Source organism: Pygocentrus nattereri, chromosome 8, assembly GCF_015220715.1.
Source record: "Pygocentrus nattereri isolate fPygNat1 chromosome 8, fPygNat1.pri, whole genome shotgun sequence".
NCBI lineage: Eukaryota > Metazoa > Chordata > Actinopteri > Characiformes > Serrasalmidae > Pygocentrus > Pygocentrus nattereri.
The window spans coordinates 10289146-10310565 of NC_051218.1; the positions used below are offsets into that span (position 1 = coordinate 10289146).

Below are 21420 nucleotides of genomic sequence, written 5' to 3' on the forward strand. Positions count from 1 at the left end.
GATTCATTTTACGTTGATGCAATATGAATGACATTGTTTATGCTGCGTGTCAACAAATGAATTCTGCAAAAAAATAAAAAATAATAAAATTTGAAAGTCGGTGGAATTCCCCTTTAATTCGAGCAGCCTTGCCTCCTCCGGAACGCTAGGGGGCATCGCGCGCCTTCTAACGCAGTGTTGAACCCGTTTGAGCGTCGGGAGTCAGAAAACGAAGATGATGTTTTGGAAAGCAGGCAGAGATGAAGCGCAACAATCCTCAATCAAAATGACAAAACCTGACGTCTTTCTGAAAGCGTCGTGCTGAAGAAAACGAAGGATCAGGATCTCTTTGTGTAGGTGAGTTCGTGTTGGGGGGTTTGGGAATTGTAGTTCAGTTTAATGAGAAGATCAGTGGGGAGTGTTTTCAGAAGCTAGTCCTTTAGCCTCCCTCAGCGCCGCCGCTGCTGAACCAACAGGCAGACAGTTTTTCTCGAATCTGTCTCAGTAGTGTGTCTCTGTGAAAAATCTTGTAAAACGAAACCACAAAAGAAGAGGTGTTTCAGCTGCAGCTCCTGACATCCGACGAGTTCAGTGTTTCAGAAGTTCGTATGTCCGTTAACGTTACCGTGGAGTTGGCGCTGTCAGTCTTAAAAGGGCCCAAATAGCTGAAGCTACTACATTTTCAAATAGCTTTCCCCCGTCGACGACGCCTGTGTGGGGGTTATATAATAAAACAGTCATTATTAATTTTACAACCAGTCTGTATCCCTTACAGTTCAACAGGCTGTTTTGTTACCTTTAAGATTGATGTATGTAAATGATTTCAGTCCTGATTGGCTGTCCTGTACTGTGCCTCATTCAGAAAACAGTCCATATTAATGCATTCAGCTGGACTAAGCTACTCTAGGCCTATTAGGAGGATACAATATATGGACAGAAGTCTACGCATTACACCTACAAGAGCTTGTATGACATGATCTTAGCTGCTCGGCCATGGAAACCTATGTCACGAAGCTCATGATGAACAGTTTTTTGCTGATGTTGTTTCCAGAGGCAGTAATTCTTTAGTGAGTGATTAAACAGAGGATAGACCCGGTGTCCCCACTCTCTGGGTTTGTGTGGTCTGCTGCTTCATGGCTAAGCTGTTCCTTCTAGGTGATTCTGTTTCACAGTAATAGCACTTACAGTTGACAGGGGCAGATCTAGCAGGACAGAAATTTCACAAACTGTATTGTGGCAGAGCAGAGTCCATCAGTATGACCCATTCTACTGAAGATGTTTGTTGAGACTGCAGAGCTTTGAGCTTAATTTTATCCACCAGTTAGCAATGGGTGTGGCTGAAACACCTGAACTCAATAGTTAAGAAGGATGTACTAATACTTTTGTCCGTATAGTGTACGTATTCTACTGACTATTGGATTAGCATAACATTTTAGTGTTTACATACTGCACCATAATTTGATTTTCAGTGATAGTCCCTTTAAATTAGTTTGTATGAAAACAGACTGCGAGAGATTTATGCCATTCATTTACTGCACGTCTTATACACAAGACATTTTACTAATAGATAGTTAAAGTGGAGCTTGGAAAACATCCTGAAGTTGGCCTTACAATGACTGAAATATCATGGCTGTCTGAAATAATATGCTCTGCTGTCTGTTTGACAGATTGGATTGGAGCTGTCCCCTGAGCTGTCCTGAATGAGCATGTCCCTTGCTCAGAGAGTGCTCCTCACATGGATCTTCAGCCTCATCTTCCTCATTATGTTGGTCCTCAAGTTGGACAAGAAAATCCAGTGGAACTGGTTCCTCGTCTTCCTCCCTGTGTGGACTTTCGATGCTATTCTCCTGCTCATGCTTATCGTCAAAATGGCGGGCCGTTGCAAGCCGGGGTTTGACCCACGCAATGGAGCAGAGAACCTGAAAAAGCGCGTGTGGTACCTTGTGGCAATTTTGTTAAAGCTGGCTTTCTGCCTGACGCTATGCGTAAAGCTGGAACGCCTGATGGAAATCCGGCTGAGTTTTGTTTGCATCCCTCTCTGGACTCTTCTCATCGGAGCCATGGTGGAGCTCGGCTACAGCGTCTTCCACTTCCGGAGAGACTGAGCAGGCAGACTAAATACCTGATGCATCATTCTTGTGCTGTCTATATAAACTGTATAGTATCTGACACACTTTCAAATGCCCACTTGCATCAGGATATCATCATCTTGGATGATCTATTCCACAAACCCTGGGGACATATGTTTTCTGTTTTTCTTAATGGATGGACTGGGAAACAATTATGATTAAAGGGGAATTCTAACAGTTTTTCAAAATTTCTGCATAAGTGATAACGTTCAGAGTGGTGTTTTATGAAATGTGATGTTCTAGAGATACTTGCTGCTCCAGAATTGTTCACAGTGCTGGTGATAGGAACCAGATGTCTGAAGAATGTACTGCTTCTTAAAACTCCCTCACAGAAAGTTTTGACATGAAATGGTTATGAATACAGTAACTGATGCCTGATGACATTGGTTTATGATGTATTTTACTGTCCATTTTTGGTGGAGAGGTACATGCAGGGAGTAAATGATGAAAAAGAATACTTTTGTCTAGATATAAATGACTCATTTATGCAGAAATTTTGAAATTCCCCTTTATAAGTGTGGACTGGGATTCAGGTAGCATGTGTGATATAATGTCTACATGGTTTTAATCCCTTGTTATTTTGGGTACCTAAAGGATGATACACGACATCATGGTCTGGCAGAGGTTTTTACTGAGAGGTAACCTGTTTGTGAATTTTGCTGGGTGTGGCTTTTTTTTCCTTATGGTAAAACACTGATTGTACTCTCATCTCACTGAGTTTTGTGGCTGTGTCGCCTGGAGCTGAAGAGAATTTTGTTTACATGATCCAGCAAAAACTTTGTGTCTAGCTTACGTTTAGTCTTGCAGCATCCAATGTGATCTCATAACAATCTTGTGCACATCTGGAGACAACTAGTTAAACCTTCGGCGCTGTACTGTTGTGGAATCTGCCATGAACAAGAGTACACTCCCTCCAGAAGCCACCCCCAACTCCTCTAGTTCATGATCTTTTAAAGGGAATTCCACAGATTCAAGTTTTTACATACTTAAATTGACAAGATGCAAACAAAGTTGCTTAAAGTGGATGGATGTGAAATGGGTCATAACTTTGGTGGTGATAGGAGCCAGATGTTTAAAGAGAATAATGCCTCTAAAATCTTTTACATTAAATTGTGCACAAATACACATTCATGGTGCAGCAGTTGATCCATGACATTTGCAGGTTTTTTTGGATTTACCACTATTTTACCATTGTGTATAATAACCATGTTCACTGGTCATTTGGTCATGGTCACTGATATTTAATATATGAAATGTCTACATTTCTGTTGCAGGCATCGCCACATCACAAGTGCACCGTCGTCCCCTACTTTTGATTTCTGCCTTCGCAAAGCATTGAATTGGTTTAGAAGCTTCATTCTCAGTATGTTCCCACCCAAATAGGCCTACTGTCTCACCCACGTTTAGCTAAAAATTTCTCATGGCTGTCCCAAAACATTCTTGTTACTAAATCCAGTCTGGCCCTGAAGGACTAGCTTAGGTTGGTCATGTCCTGGTGTTGATGTACCTTTAACGTCTAATGTGAATGTCTGCTTTTTCTCTGTGCAATCTGAAAATAAGATTAAATGTTAACCTTCTCAAGTGAAGAACACGCCTGGCTTCTCTGTCCTCCTCAAATTAACAGTGTATTATTGTTTCTATAAATATCTCAGCCTAGAGATAGACAGAGAAAAGGTTAGCTAATTCTTCACTGACACATCCTTACAGTGGGGCTTCGAGACCGCTCCATGGACAGTGATGTGATGAGTTCCAGACTTTGGCTTTGCTGCCTTTTAAGTGCTAACATTAGCATTCCTAGCGGGAATGATTGAGAGTCGTTCAGGCCAGACTTGTAAACTCTTGTGCGCTCAAATCTGTTTCACATATTGCGCGCTGAAAGGTTTTTGGATAAAGGGGCTTATTACATTAAATCCAGACATGGCACTTCATTTTGTCAATATTTATAACAATTCATTCAGTATTTATCTGTACTCAGAGCACAGCCTCACCTGTGGTAAAAAAGCTCCAGTCTGATGACAGTTTCGCGCCCAGGAGATGTATTAATAATGCAATGTGTTTACTGTCATCTGCTTGTATTTCACTTGAATGCTTTCAGGTTGAGAGGTTAATTACAGTTTTGGCTTAAGCTGTTCCATGTTTGCTGAAAGCTGTGTTTCACAGAGAGCTCTTTCCTGCTCATTGTTAACGGTCTAGATGTCTACAACAACCTGACTAGCCGATTTGAAACCTAAAGGTAGACTCGGCTGTGCCTTCACAGACTTACTTTACTGTAGCCAGCATTTACATTACCTTTCACGTAATTACATTGACGTATTATTGTCATTTAACACCTAAATTGCCATGGAAAAGATAGGGAGTGTGTATGAAGTGTATGATTAAAAAAACAGGACTTATAACATTTAATGTTTAGTGTTCCCTAACAGAAGTCTAGTTTTTATGATTCCCATAAAGGTTATAGGGAATTTTTACAATTTCTCACATTTTAGAATTGATTGACGTCTCTCAGCCAGCCAGAATCATCTGTCAAGGCTACTTTCTCCATTAAGTGAAGGAAAAACAACAAAGCTTCTCACAACAAACCTGCTGTGAGAATGGCAGTGGGAGTAAACTGGTCAGAATTATGACTAAAACGTTTGAAAGAAAGTGTTACTGAGGAATGTGTGTCTGGCACTCGCTATCCTGCTCATCTGGAGGGTGGTGTGGTTTTTATTTCATTCCTGAACCTGGCAAAGTTTTGGATTAAGCTCTGTGGAAGCCCACACTCGCAGCTCAGTGGCAGAATTAGCCACACCTGCTCAGAGGTATCACTCAGTGTAGCATGACGACTTCTAATGGCGGAAAACGCTACAGAACAATGTTTTAATCAGCTGGTTGGCTATCTAAGTTGGCTTAGTTACTGTCACCTAAATCAGTTTGACTTCAGCCCGAGAACTTGTACAGAGGAGAATTACCGTTATAACGTCTTACGGGTTTCTCAAACGCTAGAGGACGCTCCCCAGCGAGTCCAAAATAAATAGGTTAAGATGGCGCATTTGAGCAAAGTCATAGTTTATAAATGCTTAAATGTTTTTATGAGAAATAAAGCATTCATTTTCTAAACACAGCGCAGCTTAAAACATTTTAACACTGCTGTTATGCTTTAAACGCTTTAATAGGAGTTTAAAAAGGCGCCTCATGCCCGTTCATGACGTCAGTGAGCGTGAACAGCCAATGAGCTGCTTCGTTCGCCAATCAATCATCACGCTCTAGCAGTAAAGCCCGCCTCCTGCTGCCCAAACCCTGTTTACTGTAGAAAGAAGGAAAAAATACAGGTAAGATTTCTTTTTTTTAGTGAAATACATCCTTCTACTTTCTAAAATTAAAGGAAAGTCATGGGCAAGTCATTGGAAACTATTCTAACTTTTCGTTTGTAGCCGTTTTTCTCCATTTACTCCCGTTCATTCAGAACTCACAAACTGGCTCTGCTTCAGCTTCAGCTTTAGCATTAGCACATACGAAGTGGCAGCTTTCCCAGCTCAGACCTCCTCATTACACATGAAAACCTCCTGCTTTAACACTAGAAGTCCCAGAGATTTCAACCTACCCCCTGAAGTCCTGAAAGTGGGTCAAAAGACCCTTAGTCCAAACTGATGACTCTGATGGCTCCAATTAACATCCTTTCATTTGTAAATGTGGCCATTACCTGAGGAATCTGCAAGGGGACCCACAGCCTGCCTACACACAAACACCTCTCACCCCCCTCTGCCCAAACAGGCATGAGTGAGCTTGTTTCAAGAAACATACAGGAATTGGCAGCAAGATTATTCACAGGAAAAAAAATCTTACAACATCAATAGACACACTGCAGTTTACATATATGCATTTCTTACTTTATATCCTTTAATTCTATTTACTTCATATCTTAGTCCTTATTCAAAAACATGAAAAAATATTTCTCATTCTCATTCCTTTCTTTTTATTTTCTTTTTGTCGTCCAATACGTTTTTTATTACTCAACATATTTTATGCTCACATATTCTTTCCCCTTTTGTTCTTTTCTTTTTCTTTTCTTCACAAAAAATACAAGGTTTTGTCTATTCTTCTTTTAATTTTTTTATTTTACCATTTTCTTCACCTGCTTTTTCTTCTCCTGTTCTTCCCTTCCATTTCCTTCTTTCTTTTCTCTACATTGTTACATGTATGTATATATGAATATTATTTGAAAACTGTTTGACCATGCTGGCTAGCAAAATACAGAAACATAGATTAGCTGGGGTTGAATAGTGTGTTACCTGCAAGCCTATGCATGCCAAAAGAGGACTGATAGTGCTCTAATGGTTAGGTAGAAGGAGGGGGCATGTCCTGAGCATGGTGGCATGGTGGTGCACATTTTGAACAAATTAAAGTTGATTTAAATTAAAGTTGATCTTTTTTTTTCAATTGGTTTGGCTCATTTCTTGAAACCGAGGTGACATTCTCAAAACACCATGTGAAACACAGCTCAAGAGACTTTTTTTGGGCATTTTGAGGGAACTGACAATTTGTATAAAACACACATTTTGTTTTGAAGCATACATAAAGTGTATGGGGGAGATGTGAGCTTTCGCTGCTGATCTGTGATGTTGTGCTGCATTATACAGGTCATTTTGCCAAATATACATATAGTTTGCAAAACATCCAATCTGTTTCAAGAAATATGCAAAAGTTTTTAAAAAAGATGTGGGTTCAAAATGACAGTTTAGAAAAAGAAAACAAATTAATTGTGTTGATCCACCTCAACCTCTTGCAAACCTTGCAGGGTGTAAGCAAAAGAATGTAAGTTGCTCCTGAGTGTCTGTCCACCCCCCAGCTGCATTGTTGTGCAGGGGACATGCATAAGGTTGCTAACACCTTAGCAAATTTGCATGCAGCCTTTTGTGCTGTGGGGGATAAATAGGGACAAAGAAGCAGAAACAAAATGCAGAGAAGGTTCACCACTCAACAGGCATTGGAACGGATCCTGAGTAACACCAACCCTTGTGACTCAGATGGAGAAGACATAGTCCTTCAACCGGATTCGGACTCTGAGCTGTCTTCAGGTTAGATTTCTCAAATTACCCATTTCCATTTTCTGACTATCTTTTTTATTTAGAACCAAAACAAAATGTTACATTTTTAATTATTTATCTTGCAGATGAGGAGACTACTCCTCTACTAAAAAAGAGAGCTCGGTTGGCGAGTGAGCCGACAGAGACCGCAAAAGATGGCACAGTGTGGCGTGAAGAACAAGTGGGGAAACGTCTCCATTTCACCCCAATAGAACCATACCCTACAGATGGAGAGCCAAGAGCTAGTGTCCGGAGTCGCCTTCAGAGCTTCCTCTGTTTTATCACTCTTGACATGCTTTGTAGCATTCAAGAATGGACGACACAACATGCACGTCACACGGAGCAGGTGGATTGGTTCATGGATCTCCCAGAACTAATGGCATTTATTTCAGTCATTATCTTGAGGGGGGTGACCAAGGTTCCATCACTACATGACAGCTGGTCAGCAAACCTTGCAAACCCAAGGATCATTGCAACTATGGCCCGAAACCGCTTCCAAGACATCATGCAACACCTACGCTTTGATGACATGTTCACACGCAGTGAGCGAGCAGAGACCGATAAGTTTGCTGCAATCTCTGACTCGCTGCTGTTTTCTGCAATACAGTGCAACAAAACCAGACAAGTTTGGTATTAAGTTTTGGGTGGCTTGCGACTTGAAATCAAAGTACATCTGTAATGTCCTCCCATATCTTGGCAAGGACCCCAGTTGTCCCAACGGGGAGAGACTGTCCGAGACTGTAGTGATGAGGCTGATGGAACATTTACATCACTCTCACTTGCACAACGACTGCTTAGCCGGAAAATCACTATCCTCGGTGCAGTCAACAAGAGTCACTGGGAAATTCCTCAATCCGCTAGACAGATGGACCCCACTGAATTCACCACTCAGGTGTTTTCAACCACTGGTGCAACACTGACAGTGTATGCACCCAAATGGAAGAAGGTCGTCTACATTCTCAGCAGCATGCACAGTGTGGTTGAGACTGAGGATACCACCAAAAGGAAGCCAAACACGGTCACACAATACAACAACACAAAGTGCGGGGTGGATGTAATGGACCAAATGCGGGAGTACAGCATGCGTACAGGAACACGGAGATGGCCAGTCGCCGTGTTCTACAACATGATTGACATGGCAGCACTAAATGCACATGTGCTTTATCAGGCATGCACTGGGGTGCAGGAGAGACGGGTGGACTTCCTGGTTGAACTTGCAAAAGAGTTGGGTGACTCTCATGTGAGTGAGAAGAAGGCACGCAAGGAGAAACTGCTTCGGCAACAACCTTCCACACCCAGCCTTGGCAAAAGGGCGAAGTGTCAGGTCAACCATCGATGCACGAACAATTGTGCAACTGTGAGATGTGTCGACTGCTACAAATACACGTGTGGCAAATGCACCAGGGACATACCCTGGCAGTGCCAGATATGTTCTGACAGTGCAGACAGACTGCTGAGTGAGTGCTGAAATGCTAGCCACACAAGGAAATGCCACTCACACACACTCAGCCCCCCACTGCAGACTATTGTAAATATGTGTGGAATTGTTTTATTCCTTGTATTTTTTGTATTATTTTTAATAACAAAAAATAAAAAGCATGGAAACAAATAAGAGTTGTTCTTAAATTTTTCACGCTGAAATTTCAGTCCTCTTGACACAAATGCTTCTGGTCATTACTCACAGCTGTACCTTGCTGTAAAATTTCTAATTCTCTATTTAAAATAAAAAAAAATAAATCATTCTTTGTTTGCTTTTTTGCTCAAATAAAACTAAACTAAATACAAAATGTATAATCTTTATATTATCAAATACAATAAACTGAATAGAACTAACTAGAAACTAAATAGCTAAACTCAATGGCAAACCTCCTGTGGTGTGCCAGTAATGGCCTTATTTACACAACAAAAGACGGTGATTATAGGATGTTAGCTAAAATCCTTCAGGTCACTCGACCCGTCTCTGGGTTCCAGAGGTAGAAATGTTAAATGACCCCTCTCTGGGACTTCTAGTGTTAATGTTCAGCAGCTTGAGAAATTTAAATTCTGATTAATGTAACATGGTTTCAAGAATGTAAAATGTATTAGATGTTTTTTATGCAACATCAAATGCCTACATTTATATTTTGTCAGTTGTCATATCATGCATATCATGTCTGCACTGAATGTTTACATCCTGTAAAGCCACTTTAGGTTTTCACAGCAGGAACGTGGGACTAAAGAATTCTGCAAACTTGGCAATTTTGAAAAAAATGAACATGTGAAAAAATGTAAATTGTGACATAAATATTAAAATAAGGCTGTTTACACCCACCTTAGTGCATCACAACAGCTGATTGACTCAAACATATTAACACAATGAGATATCCTCCAAATTCACTTTTGGTACTTAGCTTGATGATGTAATGATTGTGGTTTGCTGTATTCCAGCTCTAAATATCATACCTAAATTAGAGGCATTAAAAGAAAAATGAAAAATTAGGTAACTACCTAAGCATAAACTTTTACATGAGAATGTTCAGGGTCAGTCAGGGATTAGGCCTGGTGCCTGAACTACATTTTTCTTTCAGTGGAAAAACTCGGGAAAAAATTTGGAATGCTTTGTAGTCCAGGACTAGGCTTAATCTCTGTCTGGCTGTCTGCAGAACCGACTCTATTTCACGCTTAATCACAAAGAATGAACCATGGCACGTTTATTTGGCATGTTTCTTCTGATTTTATTTGATTTGATTTCATTGTACAATATCTCAGCCCCATTCTTTTCTTGCTTTAGTAAAAGGAAACTCTTGAAAATCCTGCACAAACCTTGCAAATAATAAACATTTGACTTCATATTACAAGTTAATGGTAGGCCAATAGTTGGGAAATATATAAAACATGAATGCAAAAATAGTGTAAATGTAATGATAAACTGTAAAATGTAAATATTGTATTAGGCCAAAGCACAATGTGACCGAATTTCAAAAAGAGAAGGAAATGAAAACAACAAAGACGGCACAAATGATCATAAACAGAAAATGGAGACTGAATGAATCATATGAATAATAAAGCAGTTTTGATTAAAAAGTAGAGATTATAACAATGTTCATGCTCCTTAACAGAAGTCATTCCCTTAACAGCTGTGTGGGCTGTTTGCGCACAGTGAAGCATTTGTTATTGAAGAAAAAGGTACATGAGAATCAGACAGAGTGAAAGGTAGTGTTCAGTTTTAATGAGGTAAGATTAGGAACATCTGTCTCTAGATGCTGTAGGGCTTTATTATCATAAATGTTTTGTAATCCTAGTATAATCAAATTATATTCAGTGAATACCAAAAAAATACGTTTCCTAATCCCATTTTACATTAATCGCCAATGCACCTCCAACTCACTAATACTCAAATTCCAGAGGATTATATTTTTCTCAGGGGTAGTAAGATATTATTGAATAAAGACATTTCTGTGCATTCTGTCTTTCAGATAAGATTATCGCTTGGATGCCTGAAACCTTGGCACTGGAATAAAACAGACTATATAACACTGTCTTATCAATTGTAAGCAAAAAAAATGCTAATATCCTCCTCATATGAAGCTATCAATAAGCTTGAACCCTTCTGCCCCATCGGTTTTTGTTCTAAATTTATTAATATAAACAGCCCTTAAGCGGTATTCCACTGATTTTTCTGTATAATTAAACAGATAAGATGTAAGCAAAGTCGTTCAGAGTGGTCTGATGTGAAATGCTCAGTTCTAGAGAAGCTTACTCGTCAAAATTGTTCATAGTGATGGTGATGGGAACGAGACGTCTGACACATTTAATGTCTCTAGAAGCTCCATCACACAAAGATTTTACGTTAAATGGTTATGAATATGCTACCTGATGCCTGAGACGTTGTTTTATGACAGTTTTAAGAGAAGATTTTGGCTTAAAATTAATTTTTTTATTCATGGCATAGAACATAGAACAACCGTAGCCCTGGAGATCTACCACCCTGGAGAGCTCAGATCCAACATACTCAGATATCCCTGAAGGTCTTCATTACATGGATTAGGTGTGATAGATTAGGGTTGGCACTTAACTCTGCATGGTGGTAGATCTCCAGGATCAGGACTGAGCACCCCTGGTGTAGAGGTGAATACAGGCTGTTGTAAGGCAAAATATTCTTCAAAAAAACAGGACAATTTATCAGAATTATCCTATTTTACAATCATCATTATTACATATTACAAGCTCTGATGACACATGTAAGTTCACTGGTCATTTTGAATGGCAAATAAAGTGGCTATATTTGTGTTGTAGACATGACATCTGGTTGCTATCACCACCACTCTAAAGAAGTAAGTTTCTCTACAATAAACCATACAATAAAACACTTTGTATGACTCTGTATTATGAAGAAATTTTGAGAAAGTGGTGGAATTCCCCTTAATAGGTAATCTTAATAAACATTTATCTTGCATCTGATCTAATCCTCTACATCATAAAATGAAAAAGGATCAAATCCTTAGCTTGACATAAATCACGTGTGTTAACACTTACAAGCAATGACGTCCTTTATAAATACTGACCTCATGGTTTAGCAATAACATACTGCTTAATAGTCCACAATAAAAAGGAAAAGAGGAAGAAGGAATGACTTTGTCAGAATGCCATCAAGCACATGTACACTATGTACAACTTCCCTCCCCAGCTGTCCCTGCAATTATTTTTCTCAGATAACTTTAGTCTCTCACAGTGGCCATCCTGGGCCTCACCATCATTCTCACAGTCTTAAAGGCTTGTCTGTCATTGGTTGGGTAGTACTCTGTGGAAATATTATGCCAGGTGCCCCAGAAGATGCCATTTCTCACTCCTTTATATCTCGTCTGATAATACTTTCCATTCAGATTTGCAGCCATGCATGCGTCAAACCACCACCCAGAGCTGTAATATGCCCCACAGTTTCCTGAGGGGTATCGGTCATTGTCCCTGTCTGGAGTGGTGAAGTTCTTTTGGTTATGGTTGAAATTCTTATTGAACTGCAGAGCGTTGCCCGCAGTGCCTGAATATCCACCTATAGTCAGCCTGTAGTGTTGGCTTTCATTGGCCACATGAAAGCGGTTATACTGGGCGTATTCCTTTACTCCATCCACGTCCTCCAGCTCGATCCGCAGAACCATGGCTTTGGCCGACGTCAGCCAATGAATCTTGTCATTGCCTAGCCAGAACTCTCCTGATAAGTTCCCGAAACCCCTCTTGTAGTTGTCCCAGGAGCGGTTGAAGCTGATGCTACCATCAAAGCGATTCTGAATCAAAGTCCAGCCGCCTCCAGAGGCCTCCATGTCACAGAAGACATGGAATGTGATGTTCTTTGATCCTGCTGGAGTCACACTGTAGAAACCATTCTTTAGCTTCTTCTTCAGGAGATCAGAACAGTCCTGGGGTGTTTTTTCTGCAGGCAGAGAAAAATCTATTTAGTCTGAAAGTGCAATTTCAGTGATCTGTAAATAAATTGATTAAATTATTGTATCAAAGATGTAACAAAGTCATTCAGAGAGGTTTGATATGAAATAATGGATTGTAGACTCTTTCTTCACAGTGGTAATTATAGGAACCAAGGGTCACAATATCTACATGCAATTTTATTTACTATCTGAAACAACCAATGAACCAACTTATCTTCTTAGCTTTTATGTGTTGTTGATGATGGTAAAATAGTGGTAAATCTGAAAAAAACAACTTTACTTTGGGGACTGTTTAGCCTTACAGCATCTCTGACATGAATGTACTATAGCTGCACTATCTAAGTTTTGGGGATTTGGAGACCTCCCTGGTGGAAATATGTAATTACGTGCAACATATGGAAGAACATTTTATAATGTGGGTTGTGTTTTGGACCCCTTCCCCAACTGGATGAATCTGATGATTACCAGCATGTAAGAATATTCAAAGAGAACTCGGGTGTAGGATATACGTGAATAATTGTCATCATATATTCATCAGTATAACGTTGATTTTGCATTTAAGGCCTAAACCTCGAGCCAGACTTTCTTTTTGAGCCTGTGTGTGAAGTTAATAAAGACACAATGTGCGAAAAACACTCACAAAATCCAGTCCAACTTTTAAATGGTTATTTTCCAACTTGCAGCAGTGAATCATGCTGCTTTGAAAAAAAAATACAGTTTAGGCCTTAAATGCAAAATCAATGTTATACTGATGAAGATATGATCACAATTATTCGCATATATCCTACATCTGAGTTCTCTGAATATTCTTACATGCTGGTAATCATCAGATTCATCCACTTGGGGAAGGGGTCAAAACACAACCCACATTATACCTTATCTCAAAACGGTCATAAAAATATGTCTCACTGGAATCAGGCAGTGTATTTATAGCCATTTCATGTAATAATTTCTGTGAAGGAGTTTTTGTAGGCTTTTAAATGCTTAAGATGTCTGGTTCCTATCACCACCACTGTAAACAACGAGTCATTTCTGTTCTGTTTCTCTAGAATGGTGCATTTCACACCAAAACACTTTGAATGACTGTGTACGTCTTAATGATTTAATTATACAGAAATTTTGAAAAATTGGTGGAATTCCCCTTTAATCATCTAGTAGGGCTTTGCAATCTCACAAAAACTGTTTAAATTCCTCAGTAATATATTATAAACCACATAACATTGAATTTTGTTTGTTTTTATAGCATTTGAAAACATCTGGTGCGCTTTACATGATTAATGCACGAATAGAAATGGCCTAAAACTTTAAACAAAAATATAGTTTTTTTTTTACAACAGGTTTTTACAACAGGTTTTTTCTGTGGAACATGTATGAATAACAGCTAAAAGAATTCTTACATTTGTTAATGCATGATGTTAATAAGGAGTAAACACAAGGACACATTATTAATCGTGTAGTTTTCATGGAAGCGCACAAACGTGGAAGCACAGAAAGTTACACGTGCAGTAAAGAAAAACACAAAAGCCCTTGGGAGAGCAGCAGCATTCCTTTCACATGGTTTAATGCCACCCACTTGTAACTTTTCAATCAGGGGTTAATTAGTGGAAGCTTAGTGAGGAAACTCCATTCTGTTACAACAGACAAAAGAGAGACGATACAGCTGGTCTTGGTCTTTTCCATCTCATCACATTTCCAAAAAAACACAACATCTGCTGCTCAGATGAAGAGCCATATCCCTTTATCATCACCACTGATCCCTACTATGAAGACCAGGCTGGGTTCTCTCACATAATTTAGATCTTGTGCAAGGTCACAGAGATATAGCAAGGCTGGAGAGCACTCATCAACGGATACAGTCATATTAAATAATTTCCTCTTATTTACCTAGATTGTTTTCACCTTATTATTTATATTCTTGGGGATACAGTTGTCCTTATACGACCTCCGTGGACCACAGACATAATCCATCTCACACCGCTGATGCTCTCAAGGACTGTGGGCTTTATGTGAAATGATGGTGTATAAATCATCATGCCATTGTTCTGTAAACATTTTTCGAGCTTCAGAGTTTATCTTCAGATTTGTTATGTAATCTCAAGAACCCAAATGAACTTAGGATTTACAAGGGAACACCATCGGTTTCATAAAATTCATGCATAATTCTTTGGGTAAGATGTAAACAACACAATTCAAAGTGGTTTAATGTTAAATGCTCCACTTTACAGAAACTTGTCACAACATCTGAAGCATTTCATGCCTCTAAAAGCTCTCTCACAGAACATAATTACATGAAATGGTTATGATCACACTGCCTCAGACAATCATTATCAATAGTTCTGAAATAAGGTTTGGGCATAAAAGGAGTATGTAGGGCAGTGTAAGGCAAAATAGTCCCCAAGGAAAACATAAGATCTACCAGTATGTTATCATTAACAACATTACATATGAGAACCGAGAAGGCACATGTAGTTCAATGATTTTTTGGATAGTAAATAAAATGGTTATATTTGTGCTGTAGACATCACCTCTGTAGGTTTCTCTAAAATGTGCCAAATCATGTGAAATCACTCTAAAGTCTGAACTCTATGTTTACCTTTCAGTAATCAAATTATGCAGAAATGGTGAAAAATCTGTGGAATTTGCTTTTAAGTATTATAAAACTGGTAAGAAAATACCTTATAGTAAAATTTATTTTGTTCTTGACTATAATCTATAATCTGTAATGAGCTGTTTTTTCTATTAATTTTAGGCCGTTTCTATTGGTCCATTCATCATGAAATGATCATACAATGTAAAGGGCAGCTGGTGTTTTCAAATTGTGCAAAAGAACAAAAATTATGAGATTCTGTTATGACAGCAGTGATATATTCCATACCTCCGCCATTTTCAGATGGTCTCCAGATGTCAAGAACTGGTTGAAGAGTTGGACTGGGATCACACTGGCCATGGCAGGTGCTGAGCAGCTGGTTCTCTAAGTCATCTTTGTCTTCCATGTTGTTAGTGAGCAGCCTTGCACTATTTTGCTTGATGGTCTTTTCAGCTTTGGTCTTTTGAAGGTTAACCCTCTTTCTCTCTGTCATGCTCTTACTGTCAACAGCTCTGTCCACAGCAACTGGGTAAATTTCTCCATTATTGCCCTCCATTGATGCAACAGTTATCACTGGACTTTTTCTGTTTTCATGGTAAGTGTGTGGAGTGCTGTACGTGGATGAGGTCGACCTCTTTGGCCCTGCAGTACTCTTGACTCTGTCCTTTACCACTGATTTTGGGTCCCTTGCACTGTCTGCAGACTTGGGGTATGATGCTGTAACTGTACTGAACCCTCTTTGAACTTTGCCTGTACTCTGCAAGATGAGATCCTGTTTTTTGTTTCTGCTGTCACTGTCAGATCTTGTCCCTATCAGCCTTTTGGACTCCACTTCCTGGCTGGAGTATCTTAGTCTGTGATGAATGTGTGTATCTGACACGTTCACTATAGAAGTGGTTTTGGCCTTCTCTATGTGATCCTGGCGCATAAAATGTGGTGTTGTAACAACAGGAGTGGTGGGCTGAGTCATTTGGCTTTGTTGATCCTTAATCGATGTTTTTATGGTGTATTTGGTGGCTGTAGAAGTTGGATAGTTTAACTCATTCCTTTCAGTACTCATCTCCTCCGCTGTTGGCAGGATCTTCCCCCTGGAACTGTGTACACTTCCTGCTCTGAGAAATTTCTTATTGTTTTCTTGTTTGGAGTCCCCACTAATGGCTCTGAATGGGTTTGTTCCCCTGTCAGTGCTTCTAGTCTTCTCCACAACAGCTTGATGCGAATGTGGACCACTCATATTGTCATTACCATCATGGCTTACAATGTTTTGATTCATAACTGTCTCTGCACTGTGCTCCCTTACACTGTCTGTAATTGGATCCAGCTCTCTCTTCCCTTCGGGATTTTCAGGTTCCGCCACATGGAAGAGTTTTGTCTTGGTATTCTGAGAGGTGGTTTGGATTTGGTGATTATCCGGTGAGTTTAACGCCTCCACTGTGGGAGCAGTTTGGGATTTTTCTGTGCTGGCATGGTCCACAGTAGTATATGTTGCCACAGTGGGACTGACTGATTGAGTGACGACTGAACTCTTGAACTCTTTTTTGGAGTTGGACGAAGGGGGTCTAGTTTTGGAATGAACATGCCTCCTCCTAGGGTCCACCATATGCTCTGTCAATCCACTGGTGTTTTTTACCTGTCCAGAGCTGTATGCTTTCATTGGTGTCTCCATACTTTCGTTCCCTGGCATTCTTTGCAAAATATGCGGCCTTCTCTGTGTAGGGTTCTTAGCTAAAATCGCTCTAGTGCGAGTTGTTGTGATGTTTTTCACCAGCCTCAGATTAGTCTCATTGAGTTCTCTTACCCCTTCTTTCACCTTTGTGCTGTCCACAGGATGAGGGTCTACAACTTGACTCATAGACATCAGTCCACTGGGCCTACTCCTCACCTTTGAACCCACAGCATGCGTTCTTGGCCTGCTTAGACTCACTGGGCTTTTATCTTCTGTTGCTGTAGCAGTTTGCTTCACAGGACCAGTCCTCAAAGATGTAGTTTTGTTGTTGCTTAGCATATCTTTGGTTTTAGTCTTTGCTTTGATTCCTTCACTGCTTGGCTTTGTGGTGTTAAGGTGTGGCTTTAGCTGATCTTTGGAGAGGTCATCATTTTTGTGCAGATGTTGTGGAGTTGTACCACTTACATCAACTGGGGCATCAGCTTTGACTGGTAAAGCTGAACTTGACTTCTCTAATCCAGTGACGGTCTCAACTGTGTTAGCTGGGGCCGAATCCATTCTAGTGTCAGTCACTTTTTGTGTGCTAGGGTTAACTGTTTTTTCAGAGCTTCCATCCTGAATTTGCAGATTTGGATTACTTAGGTCAGTGGTGGCATCTGCCCTATCTGAAATAGATGATCTTATCTTTCCTGGTCTGTTGATTATCCCAACTGGAGTGACTGGGCTTGAATCCACTCTTGTGTCATTTTCTGCCTTCCTTCTAGGGTTGAATGGTTTTTCAGAGTGTCTGTCCTGAGTCCATGGATGTGAAACTCTTACATCAAGTGTGGCATCACCAGTGTCTGAGATGGATGACCTTAATTTCCCTGATTCACTGACTGTCTCAAGTGTGTTAACTGGGTTTGCATCCAATTCAGTTTCACTGTCTGAATCCTTACTTTGGTTAAATGGCTTTGGCTCAGTCTGGCTTACTTGATTGCCCCTTTCCCTCTTATCTTTGTTTTCAGACATTTGAGACAGGATTATGTTGGCATGACTTTCTTTAGTCACAGTAGAATCACCAGTTTTATCAAGAATAAAAGGTCTTGATTCTTTTACTCCAATATCACTTACTTCCTCCTTCTCCTCACCCTGCTGATCTAAGACTGTCTTGGTCACATCAGTCACATTTAGCTTAACTCTATTGTTTTGAGCCTTAGTGCCAGTTTCTGGTTGTCTGTCTTCAAATACCTTCTTGCTGTCTATTGTTTTGGGGGTGTCTTTGATTATGTCTAATAAACTTGCATCTTGATCCTCCCTGTAAGGATCTGGTGTAATCCACCTACTGTCTGGTGTAGTCCCCTCCTTACTGTCAGCTTTATGTGGTCTTCTCTCAATTGTCCTCGTCCTGATTGGGGTAAATCCACTTCCTCTAGAAACATTTTTTACTTTTCTGTCTCCAACATGTGAAATCCTTTTTGTTATAGTACCAGTGTTTTCAAATCTGTCCTCTGGGTTTGAATTCAGCTTGATTTCTTTTATGTCTGTGTCTGTCTGTCGAGGATGTCCAAAAAATCTCTTGATCAGACTGTCTTTGTTTGGTGGGTTCAGTTGCTTTGTTTCAGCAGTGTCCACTGAAACCATTGTAACTCCACTGATTTCAGGATTGTTCTTTATCTTGCCTTGTGCAGTCAGGGTTCCACTGGGGCTCATTCCTGTTCCTGCATTGCCAGTGCTGGTCTGTCTAGGTTTTTCATATCTTTCTTGATTAGACTGTTCATCTTGATTTCCAGGCAAGGATGATTCAATTTGTTTAGCCATTGGAGAGTGCAGCTCAATTTGCTTTTCTTCAGCAGTAAGAGAGTGCGATTCTCTTGCCTTGCCCAGGGCCTCTGTTCTCCGTTCCATGTGCACAGGATTTGATTCTTTTGGTCCCCCACTGTTCTCATCCCTATTTTGGGTACTGTTTAGGTTGAGGTCCCTCACCTGACTGTTGTTAGACCTTTGCTTTTCAATGTCTGTTGGATTCACATCCTTTGTGCCACTGCTGATGAGCATTGTGTCTTCTTCAGTTTTTCTTTGGAACACTTTTACCCTCTTGGGTATGTCCTGCTGTCTCCCTCTGGTATTAACAGTGCTGCTAGAAACTTGTATAGGTTGGTCCTCATCTTGGTTTTCTGATACAAATGAATTAGTCTGTTTAGCCCTTGGAGACTGCAGCTCTTTCCCCCTTTCTTCAGCTGTGAATGAGTGCGCTTCTCTTTCCTCACTTATGCTCTCTGTTTTATTTTCCATGTGAGCTGGATTAGATTCTTTTGGCCTTCCACTGGACTCATCCCTGTGTCTAGTGCTGCTTATGTTAAATTTCCTATCTTGACTGGTGCTCCACCTTTGCTTTTCGGTGTCTGCTGGATTCACCTCCTTTGGGCCACTATTGATGTGTGTCGTGTCATCTTCTTCAGTTTTTTGAGTGGTACCCTGATACACCTTCAGTCTCTTGCTTACATCCTGCTGTGTCTCTCTAGTGTTGACAGTACCACTAGAAGCTTGTGTAGGTTGTTCCTCATGTTCGTTTCTTGGCAAAAATGACTCAATCTGTTTAACCCTTGGAGAATGAAGTTCCTTGCCCCTTTTTACAGTCGACAACGACTCTGGTTCAGTCACCTTACTGCTCTCTGTTGCTCTTTCCATGTGTGCAGGGGTAGATGCTTTTAGCCCTTCACTAGCCTCTTCACTATGTCCAGTACTACTTGGATTCAGGTTTCCTTCTCCAGTGGTGCTCCATGTTTGTTTTTCCATGTCTGTTGGACTCTCTTGCTTTGTCTCACTTCCGATGAGCATTGTGTCTTCCTCTTCAATTTCATGAACAGTACTTTGGACCACCGTCATTCTGTCCTGCTGTCTTTCTCTGGTGCTGACAGTGCCACTAGGAGCTTGTGTAGGTTGTTCCTCATCTTGGCTTTGCAGCAAAGATTCAGTCAGTTTAGTTCTTGGAGATTGAAATTCCTTCCCATTTTCTTCAGTTGAAAATGAGAGTGGTTCTTTCACCTTACTCATGCTCTCTGTTCTCCTCTCCATGGGTGCAGGATTGGATCCTTTCAGCCCTCCACTTGTCACCTTCTTGCGTTCAGTACCACTTTGGTTAGGGTTCCTCTCCTGAATGGTGCTCCACCTTAGTTTTTCCATGTCTGTTGGACTCACTTGCTTTGTCTCACTTCTGATGAGCATTGTAGCTTGCTCTTCAGTTTCTTGAACAGTACCTTGGACCTCCATCAATCTTTTGGGTGTGTCCTGCTGTTTCTCTCTGGTGTTGACAGTGCCACTAGGAGCTTGTGTAGGTTGTTCATCGTCTTGGTTTCCCAGAGATGATTCTATCAATTTAGATTGCAGTCCCCCCCCATTTTCTCTAGTTGAAACCTTACTCATGCTCTCTGTTCTACTCTCCATACGTGCAAGACTTGATCCTTTTGGCCTTCCACTGGTCTCATCCCTGTGTCGGGTGCTGTTTGGGTTGAGGTTCCTCACTTGACTGGTGTTCCACCTTTGCTTTTCAGTGCCTGTTGGATTTACCTTCTTTGTCCCACTGCTGCTGAGTATTGTGTCTAGTTCAGTTTTCTTAGCGGTACCTTGGACTACCTTCTCTCTCTTGGGAAGGTCCTCTCTGGTGTTTACAGTGCCCCTAGAAACTTGCAAAGGTTGTTTTACATTTTGATTTCCAGACAAAGATGATTCTATCAGTTCAGCCCTTGGAGAGTCCAGCTCCTTCCCCCTTTCTCCAGCTGTAAGTGAATGCAGTTCTCTCACCTTACTCATGCTGTCTGTTTTCCTCTCCATGTGTGTGGAGCTGGATCCTTTTTGCCCTCCACTGGTCTCATCCCTGTATCTGGTACTGCTTGGATTAAGGTTTCTCTCCCGATTGGTGTTCCACCATTGTTTTTCCATGCCTGTTGTATTCACATGCTTTGTCCCACTGCTGATGAGCATTGTGCCTTCCTCTTCAGTTTTTTGAGTGCTGCCTTGGTGCAAGTTCATCCTCTTGGATAAATCCTGCTGTCTCTCTTTGGTGTTGACAGAACCCCGAGATGCTTGAATCCGTTCTCTATCCTCTCCACCATCAGTCATTCGTAGACTCCACTCCATTCGTTGCCTCTCCTTACACACCTGACAGTCTGCTTTCAGTTGGTTCACCATCTGCGTCAGACTTTGCAGTTCTCTGGCCATCTTCTCCAGCTCCCTAAAGGGCTTGGGCAAGTGGATGGTGAGTGGAGGGAGTGTGATGCGATAGGGGCATGTGTTTTCTCCATCTCTGCAGTGCCCCAGGGGTTTCAGCCTCACCATTGAAGAAGCGTCCTCAGATGTCTCTGGGCAGCCCTCAGATGCTGCAAGAGGCAGAAGGCTACCCCAAACAAACAGCACAGCCAGCCACATTTTGTTCTGTTCAGTAAGTGGATGTGTTGCATCTGCTGAGTAGAGTGAGAGGGAGAGAGAGGGAGACACCAGAGGACCACCTTCCTTTGTGAGAGCTGTTTCTGTTCAGAGAAGGGGGCAATGCTTTGTGACGCACATGAACAGAGGGACTGTAGACAAAAGTTTC

General features: G+C 40.8%; 2 protein-coding genes across 3 annotated transcripts; one reads left to right on the forward strand and one right to left on the reverse strand.

Moving 5' to 3' along the window:
- The first annotated feature begins 191 nt into the window (after nucleotides 1–191).
- Nucleotides 192–3694, forward strand: tmem60 (transmembrane protein 60). Of its 2 annotated transcripts, none has more exons than XM_017689741.2 (2): nucleotides 192–336; nucleotides 1647–3694. In XM_017689741.2, exon 2 carries the CDS (start codon nucleotides 1680–1682, stop codon nucleotides 2082–2084), a length of 405 nt encoding a protein of 134 aa, XP_017545230.1. In that variant the 5' UTR covers nucleotides 192–336; nucleotides 1647–1679; the 3' UTR covers nucleotides 2085–3694. The 2 variants fall into 2 exon arrangements, with proteins under 2 accessions (XP_017545230.1, XP_017545235.1); XM_017689746.2 differs by having other exon boundaries at nucleotides 192–332.
- Nucleotides 3695–9873: 6179 nt separating this feature from the next.
- On the reverse strand, nucleotides 9874–21310 carry fgl2b (fibrinogen-like 2b). Its single transcript, XM_017690337.2, has 2 exons — nucleotides 15470–21310; nucleotides 9874–12581 (listed from the first exon to the last, which is right to left on the reverse strand). The coding sequence occupies exons 1-2, from the start codon at nucleotides 21252–21254 to the stop codon at nucleotides 11872–11874; spliced, it is 6495 nt and encodes a 2164-aa protein (XP_017545826.1). The 5' UTR covers nucleotides 21255–21310; the 3' UTR covers nucleotides 9874–11871.
- Between the last annotated feature and the right edge of the window lie 110 nt (nucleotides 21311–21420).

Coding starts and splice junctions, on each gene's coding strand:
- tmem60 (XM_017689741.2), top strand. CDS start 1,680: ATGAGCATGTCCCTTGCTCAGAGAGTGCTCCTCACATGGATCTTCAGC.
- fgl2b (XM_017690337.2), bottom strand. CDS start 21,254: ATGTGGCTGGCTGTGCTGTTTGTTTGGGGTAGCCTTCTGCCTCTTGCA. Junction 12,582..15,469: donor ACCATCTGAAAATGGCGGAG/GTATGGAATATA, acceptor CTCTGCCTGCAG/AAAAAACACCCCAGGACTGT.